The sequence below is a fragment of the Capricornis sumatraensis genome, chromosome 23, assembly GCF_032405125.1.
Source record: "Capricornis sumatraensis isolate serow.1 chromosome 23, serow.2, whole genome shotgun sequence".
Classification (NCBI taxonomy): Eukaryota; Metazoa; Chordata; class Mammalia; order Artiodactyla; family Bovidae; genus Capricornis; species Capricornis sumatraensis.
The window spans coordinates 24,375,544-24,397,411 of NC_091091.1; the positions used below are offsets into that span (position 1 = coordinate 24,375,544).

The 21,868-nt window shown below is 49.9% G+C and overlaps 1 protein-coding gene across 1 annotated transcript; it reads right to left on the reverse strand.

The window, feature by feature from the left end:
* Positions 1–3,518: 3,518 nt before the first annotated feature.
* CALHM1 (calcium homeostasis modulator 1) lies at positions 3,519–6,975 on the reverse strand. Its single transcript, XM_068961197.1, has 2 exons — positions 6,424–6,975; positions 3,519–4,001 (listed from the first exon to the last, which is right to left on the reverse strand). The coding sequence occupies exons 1-2, from the start codon at positions 6,973–6,975 to the stop codon at positions 3,519–3,521; spliced, it is 1,035 nt and encodes a 344-aa protein (XP_068817298.1).
* Between the last annotated feature and the right edge of the window lie 14,893 nt (positions 6,976–21,868).

Genomic DNA, 21,868 nt, shown 5'->3' on the forward strand with positions numbered 1-21,868 from the left:
GGCTGAACCCCGCAGGATGGATGGTGTGACCCAGCCAGTGGAAAAACAGTCTCCGGGCAGGCGGGCGCCAGGCAGTGGGGGCGGGCGGAGGGCGGGCAGCACGGAGAGGAGAGGAAGTGGAGGAGTCAGTTTTGCACTAGCCCGCCTGCCTACAGAGGCTCCGCACCAGTGGGACCAGTTTGGGAGCTAGGCAGGGGGCCCTCGGCATTTCTGGTCTGGGCCTGTCCTCCAGGCTGGTTTCAGGAGCACCCCCAGTACTTGATCTCCACTGACAGAAGCAGCCAGAACCGAGCCCCAAGCAGGATTAGGGGAGAGGAGCCACCAGACTGAGGCTGACTCCTAGTGGGGTATGCAAAGACAAAGGCCCCCCTCCCCCATCCTGGTCCTCTCTGAGCAAGCCCTCCCCCTGCTGGCTCTTCTGTCCTCACTTCCACTCACTCCCCAGATGCTGCTTAGAATCTCAGGAGCACTGATGAGAAAATTCTGGACTCTAGGGATTTTCTGAGGCCCTGTGGGGAGAGCTCTGACTGGTGGGTGGAAATTACGAGGAGGCAGATGAAGCCCTTTGTAACAATTAGAGCTATCCAGCCTGTTCCAGAAACTGGTCGTGAGATCCCTGTCTGTGGAAGTATACAATCTGAGGCTGAAAAGTCATGGATCGGTAATGCTGAAGGGGAGGGCCCGGCCCAAAGACTGTGTCGATGACCCACCCTCCTGGACCAAGGGAGAGACCCCCCAGACCCCTGTTCACTCTGCAGTCCTGGGGTTCTGTGACCTTAGAATTGCTGAGTGACCTGCTGGCCTCCCTCAGCTGGGCTTGTTCAAGTGCAGGAATGAAGGGAAAAGGACCAGTGTTCATTTTTTTCACATCTTACCATGTCCCAAATACGGTTCCAGATTCTTCCTTAGAAGTTATCCTTTAACCTCACTGTAATCCTGAAAAGCAGGTCTTTTAAACATCCGTTTTACAGACAGACAACTGTGGGTCAGAGGGATTGACCCACTGGGATTGAATCCTCTGTGGGTCAGAGGATTGTGGGTCAAAGGACTTGCCACAGGTCCTACAGTCCCAGTATCTGAATGCAGGTTTGCCTGACCTAAAATTTTACTCTTTCCTTCACATTTCTTTAAAATTTATTTTTATTTATATTTTGGCTGTGGTGGGTCTTTGCTGCCGTGCACAGGCTTTCTCTAGTTGCGGCAAGTGGAGGCTACTCTTGGTTGCGGTGCCCGGGCTTCTTCATTGCAGTGGCTTTCAGTGGCTTCTCTTGGTGCAGGGCACAGGCTCTAGGCGTGTGTGCCTCCCTAGTTGCAGTACATGGGCTCAGTAGTTGAGGCAGGCTCAAGCAGTTGTGGCACGTGGGCTTAGCTGCCCTGTGGCATGTGGGATCTTCTGCACCAGGGATCCAACTGGTGTCCCTTGCATTGCAAAGCAGATTCTTAACCACTGGATCTCTGGATCACCCTCCTTCACATTTATACTTCCCAATAACTCTGGGCTGGCTTTTTTCCTCTGGACAACACCACTCCCCCCTCCGCCACCCACTCCCAGCTGCTAACATACCCCTGGTCTTCACTCATCTGAATCGCCCCCGAGAGTAAGTCCCACCTCCTGGAGGAGGCCTCCAGCCTACCTAGGCTTCCAGGTTTCTCCCTCTTCCCAAATAATTAAAAGGAGAGAGACTGGGTCTCAGAAGTGGGAATAGAGGGAAGAAAGCCTGAGGAAAAATGAAAATTATTAACCCAGTGTTGTTAGGCTTAAGATCAAAATGAATTCTTAGATAAATGGGACTTAGGTCTCTAAGATGTCTTGGGGCAAGAAGCTCATCTTCTTGGCCCTCTGCTTCCCCCTGGACAAAGGAAGCTCTGGTTCCTTACATCCCCGCCTTCCATCCAGGAGGAGGAGAAGCCCTCAGATTTGGAAATCAATACCCACATTATCCACCAAGTACTGAGTGCCTACCACATGCCATGCATTTTATGTACCTCACCCATTTACTGCTCACACAATCCCATGAGGTAGGTGCCTCATCTCTCTTGTACAGAGGAGGAAACAGGCAAAGTGAGGCAACTGACCCAAGGGACACAGTTTGTAAGTGGTAGAGCCAGCATTTGACCGAATTCTGTCTCACTCTTGAGTCTGGGCCATTCCCACCCTAGGTAGCTCCCCTCCCACCCCTCCACCCTCACCCCCACCTCAGGACAGAGACCTGCAGTACTTTAGAACCCCCTCCCCAAGAGATATGGTCTCTGAGAACATGGGAAGACATCAGCTTCCCTTACTAAATGCTCTGGGGATGGTCTGATTTCCACCTGAGACCTGGATGTGAGGGACGCATCTGGGCCATCTCCAAGGCCTCTCCCTGGCATGTGGTATGGTCTGAATATGTCCCCTGCTCAAATTCATAGGTTGAATCTTAACGCCCAAAGGCGATGGGATTAAGGAGTGGGACCTTTGGGAGGTGCTGAAAGCATGGGATTCATGCCTTATAAAAGAGGCTCCAGGGACTTCCCTGGTGGTGCTGTGGTTAAGATTTTTATGTTCGCAATGCAGGGGGCCTGAGTTCGATCCTTGGTCAGGAGACTTGATCCCACGTGCCACAACTAAGACCCAGTGCAGCCAAATAAATACATAAATAAAAAAATTTTAAAAAGAGGCTCCAGAGAGCCCCCAGTCTCACCCACCACAGGACACAGTGACCTGGCATGCTCTACCAACCAGGAAGAGGGCCTCTATCAGAACATGACCACGGCGGTGCCATGATCTCGGACTTCCAATCTCCAGAATGGTGAGAGAAGCCTCTGTCATTTAGAAGCTACCCAGTGTGCTGAATTTGTTAGAACAATTCAAGCAGACTAAGACAGGGGCCTTTCGTGCCAGTGCTGAGTAAGCGTGCAGTCCGCCTTGATGATGTTGAGTGACCTCCGTGGTGAGCCACACCATGGCTTCTCCTGACTGGACCTACCTGCTGATAGATATCTCATCACCTGTGACCATAGGCGTGTCCCATCAGGTGGGGCTGTGTCGGGTCCTTATGGCCCACTTTGGTCTGTTCAGCCTCACTCAGGAGACCAGCCAAAATCAGAGGATTCCTGCTTCATGAGGTGGCTGGACTTCCCTGAGCCTTGAGCATAAGGGAACTAAGATTTTTTTAAAAATCACAGATGAGTGAATGCTGGGGCAAGGTGCTCACAGAGCCTGAGAGGAGACAGTGAACCAGGGGTGAAGTGGCCTGGGAGGGGCTGGGCAGATGGGAGCTTGTCTTCCGCAAAGGGAGTTCTGAATCCCTCTGACTAATACTGCTCGTGGCCCTATAACTCCAGGACCTTCCAGGATAGTCCCATAGCTGGGGGACTGAGGTCCCCTTCCAACTCCAAATTTCCCACCTCAAATGGGCAGGTGAGTGCCTCGGCACGTAGGTCTGCTCTGGAGCATACAACCATTTCTTCATCCAGTTTGGGGGTCTGAGGAGCTGTGGGCTCACACCCCCATTCCCACCTCTTCACCTGGCTGCGGCTCACACTTTGCTGAAGTAGGTGGCCACCTCCTTGCGTGAAGGCCGGGGCCCGCCCCCAGCCCAGCCGTTGCCCACCAGTGGCTCCTCCTGGCCCAGCCGCAGGGGCGGCTTGCACTCATGCCAGTTTGTGAGCAGCCTATTCATGGTGCCCTGATCGGTGATGCCACGCAGCTTCTCCCTCTCCTCATCTGCCCCTTCCGTGGCAGCAGGGGCAGCCGAGCCAGTGGGGCCAGCAGCCAGCACCCCGTGGGCGTGACCCAACTCCAGGTCGTGGTTCATGGCCTCGAAGAACTGCTGGATACAGACCTTGGCGAAGGCCTTGGCGTGCTCCGTGCACGTCTCATCAAAGAGCTTGCGCTCAATGTCGATGTAGTGGGACCAGTACTTGCTTTTAAGGAAGGCGGCCTGTGTGAAGCAGGGCCGCACAGCACGCACGACAAATGCCAGCAGCGTGGTCAGCAGCACGAAGGACCAGCCCAGGGCCTGAGACGAGAGAAGACAGAGTCAGCCAGGCACTGCCCTCTGGCCTCCTGAGCCTGTCCAGGCCCCCAAACCACACTCTGTGCCAGGGCCTTTAGGGGAAAGAGCACTGACTCAAAGAGCAAATGACGGCACCTCATGGCCTCCACTTCATCTTCTGTACAATGGGCACAGATATACCATCTCATGGAAATGAGACTGCATGAGTAAAATGCCCTGTATGTAGGCCTGGCTCTCAATACATAGGACTTAGCTGGGCAGACCTTGGAACTAGAATGCCTGGGTTTGCCTATTTGCACCACAGGCGTATTCCAGAGATATGATGGGATCTGCTCCAGGCTGTTACATGGCAATAAAGTGAGTCACACCATGTTTTTGGGTGCCCAGTGCATATAAAAGTTATGTTTACACTAACATAACATGTGCAATAGCATTATGTATAAAAAACAATGTATACAACTTAATTAAAAAATACTTCATTGCTGCAAAATGCTAGCCATCATTTGCGCTTTCAGTGAGCAGTAGTAATAACATCAAAGATCAGTGATCACCGAAAAGTTAAAAATATTATGAGAATTGGCAAAATGTGACCCAGAGACAAGAAGTGAGCATAAGGTGTTAGAAAAATGGCACCAGCAGACTTTCTCGATGCAGGGTGGCCAGGAACCTTCAACTTGTGAAACACGCAGTATCTGTGAAGCCTGAGAGAGTGATGTGCAATAAAACAAGGTCTGCTTGACCTTAACAGTTGACTGGGAGCAAAGTACCTGCCTTCTCTGTGCCTCAGTTTTCCCACCTACAAAATGGGGCTGTTGATCATCCCACTGGGTTGTTCTGAGAACTAAAAGTGGCAATAAACTTAGCACAGTGCCTGGTACCTAGGTAGTGCTCAGTAACTGTTAGTCACTATTATTAGGCCAACCAGCCCTCACTAATTATGCCTCTTCCTTCAGGAAGCCCTTCTTGACCTCCCACAGTGACGCTTCCTCCTCTGAGTCCTGTACCCCGCCTCTGGCTCCTGCTGCTGTCTGCCTGTCAGTTGGCAGCTCTCAGTCAGTGCCTCCCTTGTGGGTTCCGAGCTGAGCCCTCAGGGGTCACAGAGACAAACTGGACAATTGCTCAACTTGTGCTGAAGAGCACTGGACACTCGGGTGCTGGTTCTATTCTTCCAGTAACTCCCCGTGGTGAAGGCTGCTCCCCCAGTTTGAACTTCAGGGTCAGCCCCAGTTGCACAGAGAAGCATTTGGCCGAATCAGGGTGAGCGAGGCAGGGCAACCACTGTCAGTAGTGGGGGTCAGTGGGTTATGGTAGAGCACCCTGGGGCGGGGAAACTGCAGAGCATGTGGTGGATGAGGAAATGTGGGCCCCGCTGGGCTGAATCTCCTAAAGTTTCAGGTCAACCTGGAAATCTCATTTTTATGTGATAGTTTGCAGGTTTTAGATGATGTCAACTAATTCTAAAATTAAACTTTGAATTCAGCCCCTGAAGTCCAAATGACATACTATAGGCCAGGCAGCCTGCCCTCTGGGGCCCCTTTTAGTCTATGAGGTAATTGTTTAAAGGTCGGGTGGAGGGTAAGTGGATGATAGACAAGTGCTCACAGGAGAGGAGGCGCAGGTGAGAAGGAAAGCACTCGGAGTGTGAGGTTCACAGGGGCACCTGGGGACGCCGCAAGCCCCAGAGGGGAGAGTTCAGGCTGGAGGGGAAGCCGGGGTGTCTGGACTCATCGCAGCAGAGTGTGCATGCTTCTGTAGCCTTGTCCCCTCCCTGGCAGACCCCCGCCCAGGTCTTCCTGCCCACGCACAACAACTGCTGAGGAGTCCTGAGGGGCGCAGGTGAGTGCCGGGCCAGAGGGGCAGAGAACGAGGAAGCAGGGCTACAGAATCCCCCGTCAGTGGGCCTTCCAGCCCTGCCTTTGGGGCACATCCCAACAGTCCATCCCTTCACTCAAGCCTCTTTCCCCTGAGCTGGGAGTGCCAGCTGGGCCATTTGCCAGGGAAATGTACCCAAATGGCCCAGCCACCCACTGGCCTCACTACTGCCCCAGCCTGAAAGAGGAAAAGGATGCAAATTCCCCCAGGTTTCCAAACTGGAGCTCAGGAAGGAAGACAAGGGGCTGACTGAGAGGTTGGGTCCACTCGGGAACCTCAGGACAGGACACAGGCCTCTTTCCCCAGGTGGCACTGACCTGAGGAAAGACACCTGCCTCGGCCTTCAGAAGCCCTTTGGGAAAATATGCCCCTGCCCCAGGGAGCTGCGTCTGAGTGGGCAGACCCAGCCCTGGCCGGGGGTTGCCCCCATCTATTGGGAAAACGTGAGCACGCCCCGCGGAGGAAGCTCCACTTCAAGAGCGGGGGAAGGAATACTTTCCGAGGGATCCGACCTGTGAGGGGAGCCCCAGCCCAAGGCCAGCCGGCCCCTCACCTGTGAGATGCAGCGCAGGTAGCGCACGGCCACCTCGCGGGCCAGCAGCCAGTCGCCCTCGTAGATCTCAGGGCAGGGCACCCGGGCCAGCAGGCGGGCGAGCTCGGGCGGGGGCAGGCCGGGCACCAGGCTGCCATTGCCCAGCAGGCTCACGGGCACCGCTGTGCAGAATGCACAGAGGAAGCACTTGCCATCGAGCAGCGTGACGGCCACCCAGACGACGGGCGCGATGAGGGCGCGCTGGGCCATGGAGCAGAACATGTAGCGCAGCACGGCGGGGTCCTTGGCCCGGCGGCCCGGCGGCCGCTTCCACTCTTCAGCCAGCATGGACACGTTGTTGTTCATGACCAGGCCGAGCAGGAAGAGCACCAGGGGCGGCGCCAGCAGGATGCCGGCGCTGTAGGCAGCATTGTAGCCCGGCAGGCAGGGGCAGTTGAAGTCGAAGGCGGAGTACATCTGGGCGCTGGCCAGGGCCATGATACCGCAGATGCCATTCATGAAGGACTCCTGGTTGGACTGCAGGAACTGGAAGATCATCCGGAACTTGTCCATGGTGCCCCCACGGGGCCTGCTGGCTTCCTCCCACCTCACCGCAGCCTCAGGGTGGCCCCTGAGGCCCACTCTGCCCAGCGGGCGCCCACCTCATGGCTGAGACAGGCAGAGCTCCGGGCGGAGGCTGGGGCTGCTGTCTCTTTGAACCTTCTAAGTCAGGTGCTGGCCGGGCGGGCGCAGCTTGACCAATCCCATGGGTGCAGCAGTCTTCCCTCCCCTACTCCACCCCTCCTGGGTTTCTCTCTGTCTCCACAGCTGGCTCCGCCACTGGGAAACCACGAGGACCACACCTGACCTGGACCAGTTCTCTGACTGCTGGAGGAAGGTGGGGATGGAGGCTCCAACTCAGCTGGGAAGGCAGGCTGGCCCTGCACAGGGCCTTGGGCAGGGTTCAAGTTTGGGAGAATCCAGGACTGCTGCAGAGGCCTGGGCTTTCGGGCCTTGACCCCTGGGCTCCTAGGAAGCGTGTCACCCTCCTTCTGCCCTTCCCATTGGGTCTTTCATCCATGCTCTGTCAGGATCCAAGAGGACTCCTCCCCTAGTGCAGAAAATGGTATGATGATGTAGTGAGGGCAGTGGTGGTGGCACTGTCATAGGTGTGCTGATGGTGGAGGTGATGCCAGTCATGATGGGGATGGTGCTGATGGCGGTGGGGGTGCCAGTCATGATGGGGATGGTGCTGATGGTGCTGATGCTGGTGGGATGCCAGTCATGATGGGGATGGTGCTGATGGCATTGGGGGTGCCAGTCATGATGGGGATGGTGCTGATGCTGGTGGGATGCCAGTCATGATGGGGATGGTGCTGATGGTGCTAATGGTGGTGGGGGTGCCAGTCATGATGGGGATGGTGCTGATGGTGCTGATGGTGGTGGGGGTGCCAGTCATGATGGGGTTGGTGCTGATGGCGGTGGGGTGCCAGTCATGATGGGGATGGTGCTGATGGTGGTGGGGGTGCCAGTCATGATGGGGATGGTGCTGATGGCGGTGGGGGTGCCAGTCATGATGGGGATGGTGCTGATGGCGGTGGGGGTGCCAGTCATGATGGGAATGGTGCTGATGGTGCTGATGGTGGTGGGATGCCAGTTATGATGGTAATGGTCCTGATGGCTATGCTGTTGTTGCTGGTTGTGATGGCAGTAATATCGTGATGATGGTGGTGACAGTGGTCAGGGTGGGGATGGATGGTGATGGTGGTGGAGATAGTGCTAAAGGAATAAAATAGGAAGCCCTGAATTTGGAGTCAGAGCATTTGGATCTGAGCGGTTGCTAGGGCCCCTTCTGCAAGGCAGAAAGAGCTGTGGCCGGTAAGCATAATGCAGGTGTTTTTATATCCTGTTTCCTTGTGTCTCGGTGGTTGTGTCTGTGTGTTTGTGGATTATGGATGAAAAATCCTTTCCTGGCTCTCTCTCCTACCACTACTTCACCAGGTCAAAAAATTACGGAATGGGTGATGGGGTTTCATGCCTAGGCCTGAGGAACCCAGAGTGTCCATGGGAAGCCAGCCAAGGTGCCACCATCAGCACAGCAAAGTGGGAGGGGTTTAGAGGGCTCCCTTTGATGCCACCTTCTCTCCCAGCAGAGTGGGTTACATCCAGCTCCAACTAGATGGCTCCTGTCTGGAGTGAGATGGGAGGCTGTGGGGCCGGGACCGGAGGGCTGGGACTGAAGTAAAGCAAGAGACTGGACAGGGCAGGTCCGTGGGACCCTCAGATCTGTGTCCCTGTGTGTCATGTGTTCACATGTGAAATTTCTGTGGCTTTGGGCCTCAATGTCTGTGCGTCTACAGTGTGTGTGTAACTATGACCGTGCAAGACTCTATGGGGTCTTTCTGAGACAGCACCACCTCCACCATGTCCACCTACCTCTCACGTGTAGCAAAGCTTTAGTCTCCCACGCCTCCCCTGAGTCTCAGATGGCTGACTCAGGAGTTAATTGTTATGATAAATGGAGAGTTTAGTTCAGTTCAGTCACTCAGTCGTGTCTGACTCTTTGCGACCCCAGCACGCCAGGCCTCCCTGTCCATTAACAACTCCTGGAGTTCATCTAAACTCATGTCCATTGAGTCGGTGATGCCATCCAACCATCTCATCCTCTGTTGTCCCCTTCTCCTCCTGCCTTCAATCTTTCCCAGCATCAGGGTCTTTTCAAATGAGTCAGCTTTTGGCATCATGTAGCCAAAGTACTGGAATTTCAGCTTCAAAATCAGTCTGTCCAATGAACACTCAGGACTGATCTCCTTTAGGATTGACTGGTTGGATCTCCTTGCAGTCCAAGGGACCCTCAAGAGTCTTTTCCAACACCACAGTTCAAAAGCATCAATTCTTTGGCACTCAGCTCTCTTTATAGTCCAACTCTCACATCCATACATGACTACTAGAAAAACCATACCTTTGACTAGACAGACTTTCGTTGGCAAAGTAATGTCTCTGCTTATTAATATGCTGTCTAGCTTGGTCATAACTTTCCTGTCAAGGAGTAAGCATCTTTTAATTTCATGGCTGCAGTCACCATCTGCAGTGATTTTGGAGCCCCCCAAAATAAAGTCTGCCACTGTTTCCACTGTTAAGCCATCTATTTGCCATGAAGTGATGGGACTGAATGCCATGATCTTAGTTTTCTGAATGTTGAGCTTTAAGCCAACTTTTTCACTCTCCTCTTTAACTTTCATCAAGAAGCTCTTTAGTTCTTCACTTTGCGCCATAAGGGTCGTGTCATTGGCATATCTGAGGTTATTGATATTTTCCCCGGCAATCTTGATACCAGCTTGTCCTTCATCCAGCCCAATGTTTCTCATAATGTACTCTGTATAGAAGTTAAATAAGCAGGGTGACAATATACAGCCTTGATGTTCTCCTTCTCCTATTTGGAACCAGTCTGTTGTTCCATGTAGGGTTCTAACTGTTGCTTCCTGGCCTGCATACAGATTTCTCAAGAGGCAGGTCAGGTGGTCTAGTATCCCCATCTCTTTCAGAATTTCCCACAGTTTATTGTGATCCACACAGTCAAAGTCTTTGGTGAAGTCAATAAAGCAGAAATAGATGTTTTTATGGAACTCTCTTGCTTTTTTGATGATCCAGCAGATGCTGGCAATTTGATCTTTGGTTCCTCTGCCTTTTCTAAAACCAAATGGAGATGTAGAAATGAAGAATAGCTGGTAACAATTTAGAGGACAGACCAGCCACTAAGTAGTCACCGAACTCCCAGTTCCCTGAAAAATATTGATAAAGGCCTGACCCACATTCCTAAGTTGCTTTAAGAGGAAGCAGACCCCCACCAGATAAAAACTGTTGATCACAGGCACTCAGACCCCAGACCAGCTGAAACCAGAAGATTAGTGACACTTGAAACTTCACCTTGAGGCCAACCAATCTGAGAACCGTGCCTGAGCTAATCACACACCAGGCAGCCCCCACCTCACACAGCCTAAAACTTTGTCCTCTGACCTACAACTTGGAGATGGTCTTAGGATATTTGTTCACCGCCTTCCCAGGAGGCCAACTTTTCCTTTTCCACCAACCCTTGTCCCTCAAGTATTGGCCTTCAAGCAGGGAGCAGTCAAACTTGGTACCAGCCTCTTCCTCTAATGTAATCATGTGAGTGGGCTTTGTGTCTGTGTATCTCCATGTGACCACCAAGGACTGGCGCTGACCGGCACTTCCGCTGGGTGGGCCCTATGCCAGCATTCCACACATGCCACCTCATGGGATCCTCATACAACGTCCTGGGGGAGCTGCTATCGTCCCCATGTCACAGAGAGTGGCACTTGGGCTCAGGGAGGTCAAGTCATGACTGTAGGTTCAGGGCAGACCTCCTCAATATGTGCTACTGTTACCGAGTCCAAGCTCACTCTGCTCGCTGCCACACAATAGGCCAATAAATCCCAGACGAGATGTTAAGGGAAGTGAGTGAATGTTAGTAGCTCAGTTGTGTCCAACCCTTTGCCACCCCATGGACTGTAGCCTGCCAGGCTTTTCTGTCCATGGGATTCTCCAGGCAAGAATACTGGGGTGGGTTACCATTTCCTTCCAGGCTTCTTTGTCTGTGGGATTCTCCAGGCAAGAATACTGAAGTGGGTTGCCATTTCCTTCTCCAGGGGATCTTCCCAACCCAGGGATCTAACCCAGGTCTCCTGCATTGCAGGCAGATTCTTTACCACTGTACCACGAGGGCTTCAGTGTTCAGACAAGGGAAGGACTTTATTTGATAGCCAGCTGATGGAGTAGACTGCAGGCTAGCACCTCAAAATAATCACCTTGTCGAGGCCTGGATGCCGGGTTCTTTTATGGATCAGAGACGGAGGGGAGGGGAGGAAACAAAGTAAAAAGAATATTTGGTCCTTGCAAATGTCCACTAGAAGAGCAAGCCTCAGGTAGGAGGATGTGTTAGTTTCACTGCCTTATGGTCCTTCACAGGTAGGCTGGCTCAGGGTATTTCCCTGAAGCAGGCCATTATGTATGCCTCCAATAACAAAAGCCTTGAGAGTCCCTTGGACTGCAAGGAGATCCAACCAGGCCATTCTAAAGGAAATCAGTCCTGAATATTCACTGGAAGGACTGATGTTGAAGCTGAAATTCCAATACTTTGGCCACGTGATGTGAAGTAGTGACTCATTGGAACAGACCCTGATGCTGGGAAAGATTGAGGGCAGGAGGAGAAGGGGACAACAGAGGATGAGATGGTTGGATGGCATCACTGACTCAATGGACATGAGTTTGAGTAAGCTCCGGGAGTTGGTGATGGACAGGGAGGCCTGGCATGCTGCAGTCCATGGGGTCTCAAAGAGTCGGACACGACTGAGCGACTGAACTGAACTGAACAACAAAAGTGGCAAGATGAGGGTTAAAGTCACAGAAGCAGATCCAGCGTGAATTCAAAATTAACCTTTTCCTGGTTACACTACTTTGGCATACAGGTTATTTTGAACTAATGGCAGTGGAGACCCTGTGGGCTCCAGAGAAACTACTGCCCCTCCCTTAACTAACTTGCAGAACTTAAACTGCGAATTTTTCCCAGAGAAATTTTTTTCCCGATATGTCAGGGCAAATCTCTGGTCACCGTACATCTGCACGTCTTCTTATGAAATCATACCCCTACAGACTTTACAGCAGCTAGTGCTGTGATTAGTCACGCAGTCCGATTCTTTGAGGCCCCATGGAGCCTGCCAAGCCCCTCTGTCCAAGGGGATTCTCCAGGCCAGAACACTGGAGTGGGTTGCCATTTCCTTCTCCAATGCATGAAAGTGAAAAGTGAAAGTGAAGTCGCTCAGTCGTGCCCAACTCTCAGCGATCCCATGGACTGCAGCCTACCAGGCTCCTCCATCCATGGGATTTTCCAGGCAAGAGTACTGGAGTGGGTTGCCGTTTCCTTCTCCATCAGAGACTGGAAAACTTTACCTTCAGATCATGCTAAGTACCTATAGTTTTGAGTATTCAGAAGCATGTAACCCAGGTACACCTGAGCAGAACACCAGTGACCTCACATTTCCCCTGCCTCCAATCATCTTTCCCCATGCCAAGACCACCGGCTTATTCCATAAATATCCCAACCCCCTTGCCTTGGGGGACAGAGATCTGAGGCTCGTTCTCCCATCTCAATAGTCTTCCCTGCGGAAAAAGCTCTTCCTCTGCTGCAGATCTTGTCATCTCAGTGTTTAGTTTGCTGTGTGTTGGGCAAACAGACCTGGTTTTGTAACACTTATTGTCCTGTGCATGACTGTCCTGTCCTAGGAAGCCCCCAGGCTCCGACCCCATTCCTTAGCTCAGGATGGTGTTAAGTACTTCATTTTATCTTTCTGTCTCTGAATCTCTCATGTATATGGGATTCCCATACATATGAAATTAAATTTGACTTTCTCCTGTTAATTTGTCTTGTTTCAATTTAATTCTTAAACCAGTCAGAAGAACCAAAAGTGTAGAGGACAGGTTTCTTTCTCCCTGACGCAAGCTAAAGGCTACACAACTTGTGGGTGGAAGAGGGGGATTTGAACCCAGGCCAGGTGGGAGTGGGGAGGTGAGGGAGGGGGCGGGGAAGCATTTTTTATTTTTTTTGGCTTTCTTCTCAATGCTAGCATGTCACAAGTAGGATAAAGGTGGGGAAGGATATTGCTCCCATCAGCCCTCAAGCTGGGCCTTGGGTAACTGGAGAGCACTCAGGCTGGTGGCCACTGGAGGACCCTGTTAGATGATGCCAAGGAGGGGCACCGGTGGACAGCAGGTGAGAGAGACCCAGCAAAGGGGGTGCCCACCCTTCTGCATCTACTGCTGCATCGATGGAGACGGCTGACAAAAGGTCTGAGTGGCGGGCAGAGCCTGGCACACAGCCCCCAGTGCGGAATGTGGGGTGAGGTGACCCAGGAGGCTGGGAGCCCAGCAGGAGTGTGGCTCCAAGAGGCTGTCTGGAATCTCTGTCTTCCATCTATAGTGGACATGGGTCTCTATTTGCAGCTGATGTACCCTTTTTGTGGTGCCCAAATTGACTTCAGGTGCCTGCTCTAAACACATATACACTGTGAATCCTAACTTCAGTGTGATTTTAAAATACTTGGAATAAAACAGCTTGATTAGATTCTAAATCCATTATTCTCATGATCACTAGAATTGTAATTACAGTTATAGAAAGTCAATGAATGTTAGAGTCTTTACATACCATTCAGGCCATTGTAGATGCTTATATGGCTGTAAAAATTGCTTTTATCATCTCCTTTGTTGTTGTTTAGTCACTCAGTTGTGTCCAACTCTGTGCGACCCCATGGACTGCAGCACGCCAGGGTTCCCTGTCGTTCAATGTCTCCCGGAGCCTGTTCAAACTCACGTCGATTGAGTTGGTGATGCCATCCAACCATTTCATCTTCTGTCATCCCCTTCTCCACTTGCCTTCAATCTTTCCCAGCATCAGGGTCTTTTCCAATGTGTCAGCTCTTCGCATCAGGTGGCCAAAGTATTGGAGTTTCAGCTTCAGCATCAGTCCTTCCAATAAATATTCAGGACTGATTTCCTTTAGGGTTGACTGGCTTGATCTCCTTGCAGTCCAAGGGACTCACAAGAGTCTTCTCCAACACCACAGTTCAAAAGCATCAATTCTTTGGCCTTCAGCCTTCTTTATAGTCCAACTCTGACATCCATACATGACTACTGGAAAAACCATAGCTTTCACTAGACAGATGTTTGTGGGCAAAGTTATGTCTCTCCTTTTTAATACGCTGTCTAGGTTGGTCATAGCTTTTCTTCCAAGGAGCAAGTGTCTTTTAATTTCATGTCTGTAGTCACCATCTGCAGTGATTTTGGAGCCCCCCAAATAAAGTCTGTCACTGTTTCTACTGTTTCCCCATCTATTTGCCATGAAGTGACGGGACCAGATGCCATGGTGACTATGGTTAATAATACTGTATTGTATGTTTGAAAGTTGCTAAGAGAGTAGATCTTAAAAGTTCTCATCATAAAAAAAATTTTTTTTAACCACGCATGGTGATAGATGCTACCTAGACTTATTGTGGGGAACATTTAACAATATACAAATAACTAGTTATGTTTTGCATCTGAAACTAATATAATGTTATCTGTTAATTTTAAGAAAAAACATTTACAAAATAAAATTTAAAAATTTTGTAAAAAACTGTTGAATGAGAATCGCCTGTGGTCATTTCATGCAAGAAGTCCAATGTTAAAAAGCTGTATTCACTGAAGAAAGCTCAAATTTCTCATTTTAAGAAGTCTAGGAGATTCCATTTTAATGTTTTGTATCAATTCAATATTTAATATCTTTCCTAATACTTTGTTTTACATCTTCCTTCTTATTCTCATAATTATATTATATTAGATCAAGAAGATAGCAATATAATTGCCTTTTTCCCAATAGGCTCTCAAAAGGTATCTCCAAATTCCCTTGGTTTGCCCCAGTGTCATGTACCAAACTGACCAATGTCATGATGCACTGGGATCTGAGGAAGATTGGGAACCTCCCACCTGGCTAATCTAGGATCATCTCCTCATCTCAAGCTTTTCAGCAGAATCATATCTGCCAAGTCCCTATTGCAGGTAACACATTCTGGAGATAGGGGACCCTTGGTGGACTTTGGGAGCCCATTACCCTGCCGACTGTGGCAGGGTATTTGGTAGTAACTTAGCCATGCTTTGTGTCTTCACCACTTCTCCCCTGAACTCCTTGAGCATGACTGGGTGTATATGGAAAGCAGGATATCATAGCCTTACTCAAACGTTTCAGTGCATTGACAGCAAACCCAACCACGGCCGCCACTGGGGTGTGCACCAGCCCCTTCTCCTCCTGCCCTCTGGAGTGCCGTCTGGGCACCCAGCCCAGCGCTGATGAGTCCCCTCCACCTTGAAAGAGTTAAGTGTCATGAAAAGCAGGATGCAAAGGGGGCCTCTGGAGAGCGGATGCTGTACTTTAGGAAAATGCCTCATTTGCATAGGACAGCATGAGTGTGTGTGTAGTGCACAGCGCTCATCCAGCAACTGGTGGGGCACCGGGCCATTAGTCAGATGGGGCTGCCGGGGTGGCTCAAGGACTGTCAGGCTGTTTTATCAGAGGCATGAGGGCTTTAACTGACAAGGACAGAGTGCTATTCTCTTCTGCATCAATCAAACTGTACTGGAGATTGTACATTGTGACAAAAAATGGTAGTGCCCAGCAAATATTTCATGGCCTTCCGTACAATTCCTGCCCCTGTTTCATGTGGCTTAGGGTCATGTGATTGACTTCTGGCATAGAAGCCCTTACCCCTTACTATTGTCTCTGCTCTTTTTCATCTTTCTCTCTTTGACCCTAGACATCAGTGCAAACAGGTGCCTCTGAGCTCCACCCATTCTTTTGTTTGTTTTTGAATTATAATTGACCAACAACACTAGGTTAGTTCTCGGTATGCAGCATAGAGATTTGATGTTTCTATACATTTCAAAACAATCACCATGGTAAGTTATCACCATCTGTCATCATTCAAAGATATTACACAATTATTGACTATATTTCCCATACTGTACATTTCATACCTGTATGCTTCCTCTTCACAACACTGATCTCAGTTCGTAATGTGTTTTGGAGGGTGTGTTGGTTTAATATTCAGAGCTCCCATCGGACCATAAAGGCCCACATCTGTTTTGTTTCCCTGCTACGTTCCTGGGGCTCAGAACAGTGTGCCTGGTGTAAGAGATGCTCAGTTAGCAAGTGCTGAATATTTGAATGAATATTCATTTATTTTGCAGTTAAAAGTTTGCACCTCTTAATCTCCCTTTCCTATTTCTCTCCTCCCATAAGTCCTCTCCCCTTAGGCACTATTTGTTTTCTATATCAATGACTCTCTTTCTGTTTGTGACATGTGTTCATTTGTTTTGTAGATTCTCCACATAAGTGAAATCATACTGTATTTGTCTTTCCTCTGACTTATTTCATTTAGCATAGAACTCTCTAGGCCCATCCATGTTGTTGCAAATGGCGAGATTTCATTCTTTTTTATGACTGAGTAATATTCTGTTATATATATATTTCACATCTTCTTTATCCATTCATCTGTTGATGGGCACTTAGGTTGCTTCCATATCTTAACTCTTGTAAATAATGTTGCAATGAACATAGGGATGTTGGCTCATGGAAATAAGTCTCAAAGATAAGAAATGCATGTAACTGAGTTTTGGTTCTTGTCACTCTAAAATATGAGAGTGTTTTGTGTGTGGTTTTTTTTTTTTTTTTTTCAGATAAATACTCGAGTGGAATTGCTGGATCATACAGTAGTTCTATTTTTAACTTTTGGAGAAATCTCCCTATTTCCCTAGTGGCTGCACCAACAGTGCACAAGGGTTCCCTTTTCTTTACACCCTCACCAACACTTGTTATTTGTTGTCTTTTTGCTAATAGCCATTCTGACACGTGTGACGTGACGTCTTACTGTGGGTCTGATGTGCCTTTTCCTGATTATTCATAATGTTGAGCATCTTTTCACGTGCCTGTTGGCCATATATATCTTTTCTTTGGAAAAATGTCTATTCAGGTCCTCTGCCCATTTTTAAAATCAGGTTGTTTGCTTTTTTGACCTTGAGTTGTGTGAGTTCTTTGTATCATTTGGATATCAACCCCTTACTGGGATATCATTTGTAAATATCTTCTATTCAGTAGGTTGCCTTTCTTGAGAGAAGATCCTGAACCCTTAGCTTAGTTGAGTCCTGCTGACAAAGGCTTTCATGCCCTCCACCCGACCCATGTACTTCCTCTTTACAGCACTGATCTCAGTTAGTAATGTGTTTCGGAGGGTGTGTTTGTTTAATATCCAGAGCTCCCATCGGACCATAAAGGCCCACATCTGTTTTGTTTTCCTGCTATATTCCTGGGGCTCAGAACAGTGTGCCTGGTATAAGAGAGGCTCAGTTAACAAGTGCTGAATGTTTGAACGAATACCCGAGTAAGTGAATAAAGGAGAGAAGTGAGCCTTGGACCAAGATGAATTTGTGAGGAGGTAGGAATCTGGACACAAATAGGATATGACAGTCCTCACTGCTCTGGCTCTGTCAGCTTCTGTGAGCAGAGTAAGAAGGGCTGAAGAGCAGGCCCCCCGTTATGTGCCGGCTGGGTGGGCAGGAAGGGCTGGTGTCCATTCAAAGCTCACCACCATGGCGATAGCCACTGGCAGACCAGTGTGAACTCTATTCTGCTACCATTGGCCACCCCAGCCATCTCCTACTGCCCTTCTCTAGAGCCTCAGGGCCACTCTCCTCTTCCCATAGCCCTCCGGCCCTCCCCGATGTGAGAGCTGATCAAGCTTCAAGGAGAACTCATTTCATTCGACCTCAAAGAGTTGGGCAGAGATGGGCTCTCAGCAGAGAGGTATGGATTCCTTGACTCCCATCATAGTCTTTGGGTCCTGGTGCCCTCCTCCATGTCAATATTCTAAATGAGAGCAGGCTCCAGACCTCCCCCTCTTCCTTTATGAGGCTGGGTGGGTGCCCAGGGATTTAGATGATTCCTACAGAAACCCATCCATCTGCTTTGCCAGGACCACCTCCCTGGGGGAGCATTCCCCTGCCCTGGAAGGTTACCAAGAACCTGTGATTTTGTTCAATCCCCTGCGTTTCCACTGCTGGTTTCCCTGAAGCTCTGGATTCATTGCTCATCCTTCCTTCATCTTTAGGGCCTCCCTGATAGATCAGTTGGTAAAGAATCCACCTGCAATGCAGGAGATCCCAGTTTGATTCTGGGGTTGTGAAGATCCCCTGGAGAAGGAATAGGCTATCCACTCCAGTATTCTTGGTCTTCCCTTGTGGCTCAGCTGGTAAAGAATCCACCCGCAATGCAAGAGACCTGAGTTTGATCCCTGGATTGGGAAGATCCTCTGGAAAAGGGAAAGGCTACCCACTCCAGTATTCTGGCCTGGAGAACTGCATGGACTGTATAATCCATGTGGTCACAAAGAGTTGGACACTACTGAGCAACTTTCATTCATTCATTCCCTCATCTTGAAATTCACTCCTCCTTGGCATTCTTTTTTTTTAAAAAAGCTTCTTGTTTATTGACTGATTCTGTTCCCCAGAAAGTACAAATCTCTATGACTCTAATGATTATTTAGATATTACCAAGAATGGACTCTTAGAACCATAGAATGCCAGTGCTGGGAAGGGTCTTAGAGTCCATCTAGTAAAATCTTATGTCATCAAGGCATGGATTGAATGAAATAGTCAAAACTTGATCAGTTTTGGCTCTCAAAACATAATTAAAAAATTTTTTTCATTGGTGGATAATTGCTTTACAATGTTGTGTTGGTTTCTGCCATGCAACCACGTGAATCAGCCATAAGTATACGGATGTCCTAACACTCTTGAACCTCCCTCCCACCTGCCACTCCACCCCACCCTTCTAGGTTGTCACAGAGCACCAGGTTGCCCCCCTGGCATTCTTATAGAACCTCTGCCTCTGTGATTCCTTATTCTCACTTGCTGCCCCGTCTTTCTCCCCCAAAGCTCTAAAGGTCTCAGTCTTTCCTCTTCTCACTCCGTCTCTCTCTCTCGCTGGTGTATCCATTCCTGCAGCTTCAGGGATCACTGCCAGGTGGAGTATCATTCTGCCTTCTGACTCTGCCCGGAAGCACTTACCTGTAGGATAAACTTGAAGACCTGAGCAAAACCCTCAAGGATGCCACCATCTTCCACTTCTCAGGCAGAACCGCAGCTGCCCAGACCATATGAGACAGGGGACTAACACAGCCAAAGTCACTCTTATAGTACATTTCTGCCTTGCCCAGCTGGTCACCGTGTCTCCCAGAAGAGAGGCCCTGTGAACAGGGTGTGTGCAGAAGGACTGTCTCCCAGACTTGGAGGAGACTTGAGCAATGAGCATGAGCACCCATGAGGGCTGATCTCCTGGGAGGGGAGCAGGTGGCAGCCTGCCACCTGGGTCCCTTACCCCCAGGTGGAGTGGCATGCACTACACAAGGCCTCTCTCTCTCCCAGGATATGAGTAAATGGTGGTGTGCATGGATGATGGCAAAGAGGTTTGGGGTTTGAAACCATGTCATCTGGGGACTGAATAGGGTAAGGAGGCATTTGAGGGCTATCAAAGGCTGAGGATCCAAGAAGGTGTCACTGGATGTGGGGCTCAGAAAGCGTCTCTTGGTGGGATTCATTGGAATAGACTGCTCGGCCTTCTGGCCAAGGTCCTTCACTTTGCCCAGGCCAGACCACACACCCTGCACTTGGTTGTTTGTTCTCTGGCTCACGTCTTATCTCCCCTTCAGACTGGAATCTCCATTAAGATAGGACGATGCCTTTCCTGCTCTTTGGTGCTCTACACATTCCATCAATGTTTGCTGAGTGAATCAGCAAACCAAACGTTGCCATTTCCCAGTTCTTTGCTTTTGTTCTGTTTCCTCCTTGTAGATGCTCTGCTCCCCCACCCCCATCCCTCTCGACTTGTCAAACCCCTGCCCCCATCCTTTAAGGCCCAATGTAATGACATCCTTCTGATTCTCTCAGCTTGGAGCCACTACTCTTCATGCTGAATCTCGGTGGCACACAGCTTGGCTCTATCATATCACTTTACACCTTTTGCTTTGGGTTGTAATGATTTCTGTACATCTCGGTCCCTCTAGTAGAGAGTGAGTTCTTTGCGGGCCAGGCAGTGTAAATCGTCTGTATATTCTTCCTTCCCTCCTCCCTAGCACAGTGCTCTCTATGCAGTAGGCTCAATAGAAGAAGGCAAGGGCATTGATTGCAGTCAGTGGCCCTTTACTGGTCCAGATACTGCTTCTTTACAGCCCAAGGTGGGGTCCCTGAGCCTCCTTTCCCTGGGCTGGGCACTCGGCCCTGCTGACTGGATCATGTCCAAGGTCTGCCTCCTCCCTCCCCCACCAATCCCTGCTAACACTTTGCCTGAATCTTGCCCTGCCCAGTACCATTTTAGACATTTGCATGGCCTGACCGCAGCAAGGTAGCAGGGGAAAGACTGGGCTGTATGGACAGTCTGGTCCTCCCAGGCCCTTTGGCAAGCACCCAGGAGAGCAGAGATTGCCTGATATGGAGGGAGCTGGGCTCCAGGACCCCTGTACTAACCCCCATGCCCTCATTACCAATAAAGCATAGAGTGAGCCTAGTGCATGTCTGTGGTCACCAGGCACTGTTGTGCTGACAGAGGCAATAACAGGATGTGTGTGTGGGGGTGGGGGTGATGAGTCATCAGGGAAGGGCAGAGACCCAGAGGAGCTCACAGAATAGATCTTCCCCAGCCCTTGCTGTTTGGGCTGCCAGAGACTGAGAGGCAGTTCTTCCAGGAAGATTTAACCCTGGTATTTCGAGGGTCTTCATCCCCAAGTCAGACCCTACACCCACACTTGGTCCAGAGGTTTTTAAACACTGGATTTTGCAGAATCACCTGGGGTGTTTGTTCAATGGAGATGTCTAGGGCTGCCTGGACACCCCTGACTTGCAGATCTGGTCCATTCCTCGTATCCCTAGGGAAATTCTTACCATGGTGCCAGCTTCTTGCTGAGGGCAGTGGGTAGATGCCCCTGGGATACCTGGCATAGGAAGCAGCCTTAGAAAGCAAGGTCAAGCTCAGGGGTCAGGCTGCAGGTGGTGAGGAGGGTGGTGAGTGGAGAGGTGACGGAGGAAGTGCTTGCTGGCTGGAGGTGAGCAGAAGGCTGGGCTGACAAAGGAGCTGCACCTGAAGGGCTGCTTGGCCTTGGTTGGTTAGAATAGAATTGGTGGAACTTGAGAAGATGGGAGCTGGAAGGGTCAGCGCCCCCTTGACATTCAGAAACAGAAAAATCCCCCTGCAAAGATATAAAGCTATTCATCTGCAGTAGTCAGCAAGAGACACTAATTTGTACTTTTGAGAAGAATTCTCAAGCAGAGTTTGATGAGTTCACTCAGAGAACCTTGTTGGAGGCTGCAGGAAACCCAGCCACGGCCCTGAAAACACACACACACACACACAGTCTAGAACATGCATGCGGGCATGCGCACACACACACACACACACACACACACACACACACAGTCTAGAGGACTAATGTAGTGGCTCAGAGCAGACTCTAGAGCTGATGTCCTGAGATCAAATTCCAGCTCTTATATGGGTGACCTCAGCCACCTTAACCTTTAATGCCTCACTTTTCTTCTCTAAAAATGGGGCTAGTCATCATCCTACCTCATCAGATTATCATTAAGATTAAATGAGTTATATATGGAAAGAAGTCAGAGCAGTGCCTGGTACATAGTAAGCATCATACAAGCAGGTGCTGTTGTCATTATTATTATTTTAGATTTAGAATGTGGACATCTAGGACCCAGCACCCCGGACAGATCTGTTTAGACTCTTACTCTACTTGGAGTTTGGTCCACTGACCAGAAGCATGAGAGGCTCCTTAGCAATGCAGTCTCGGCCCTGGTCCTAGATGGA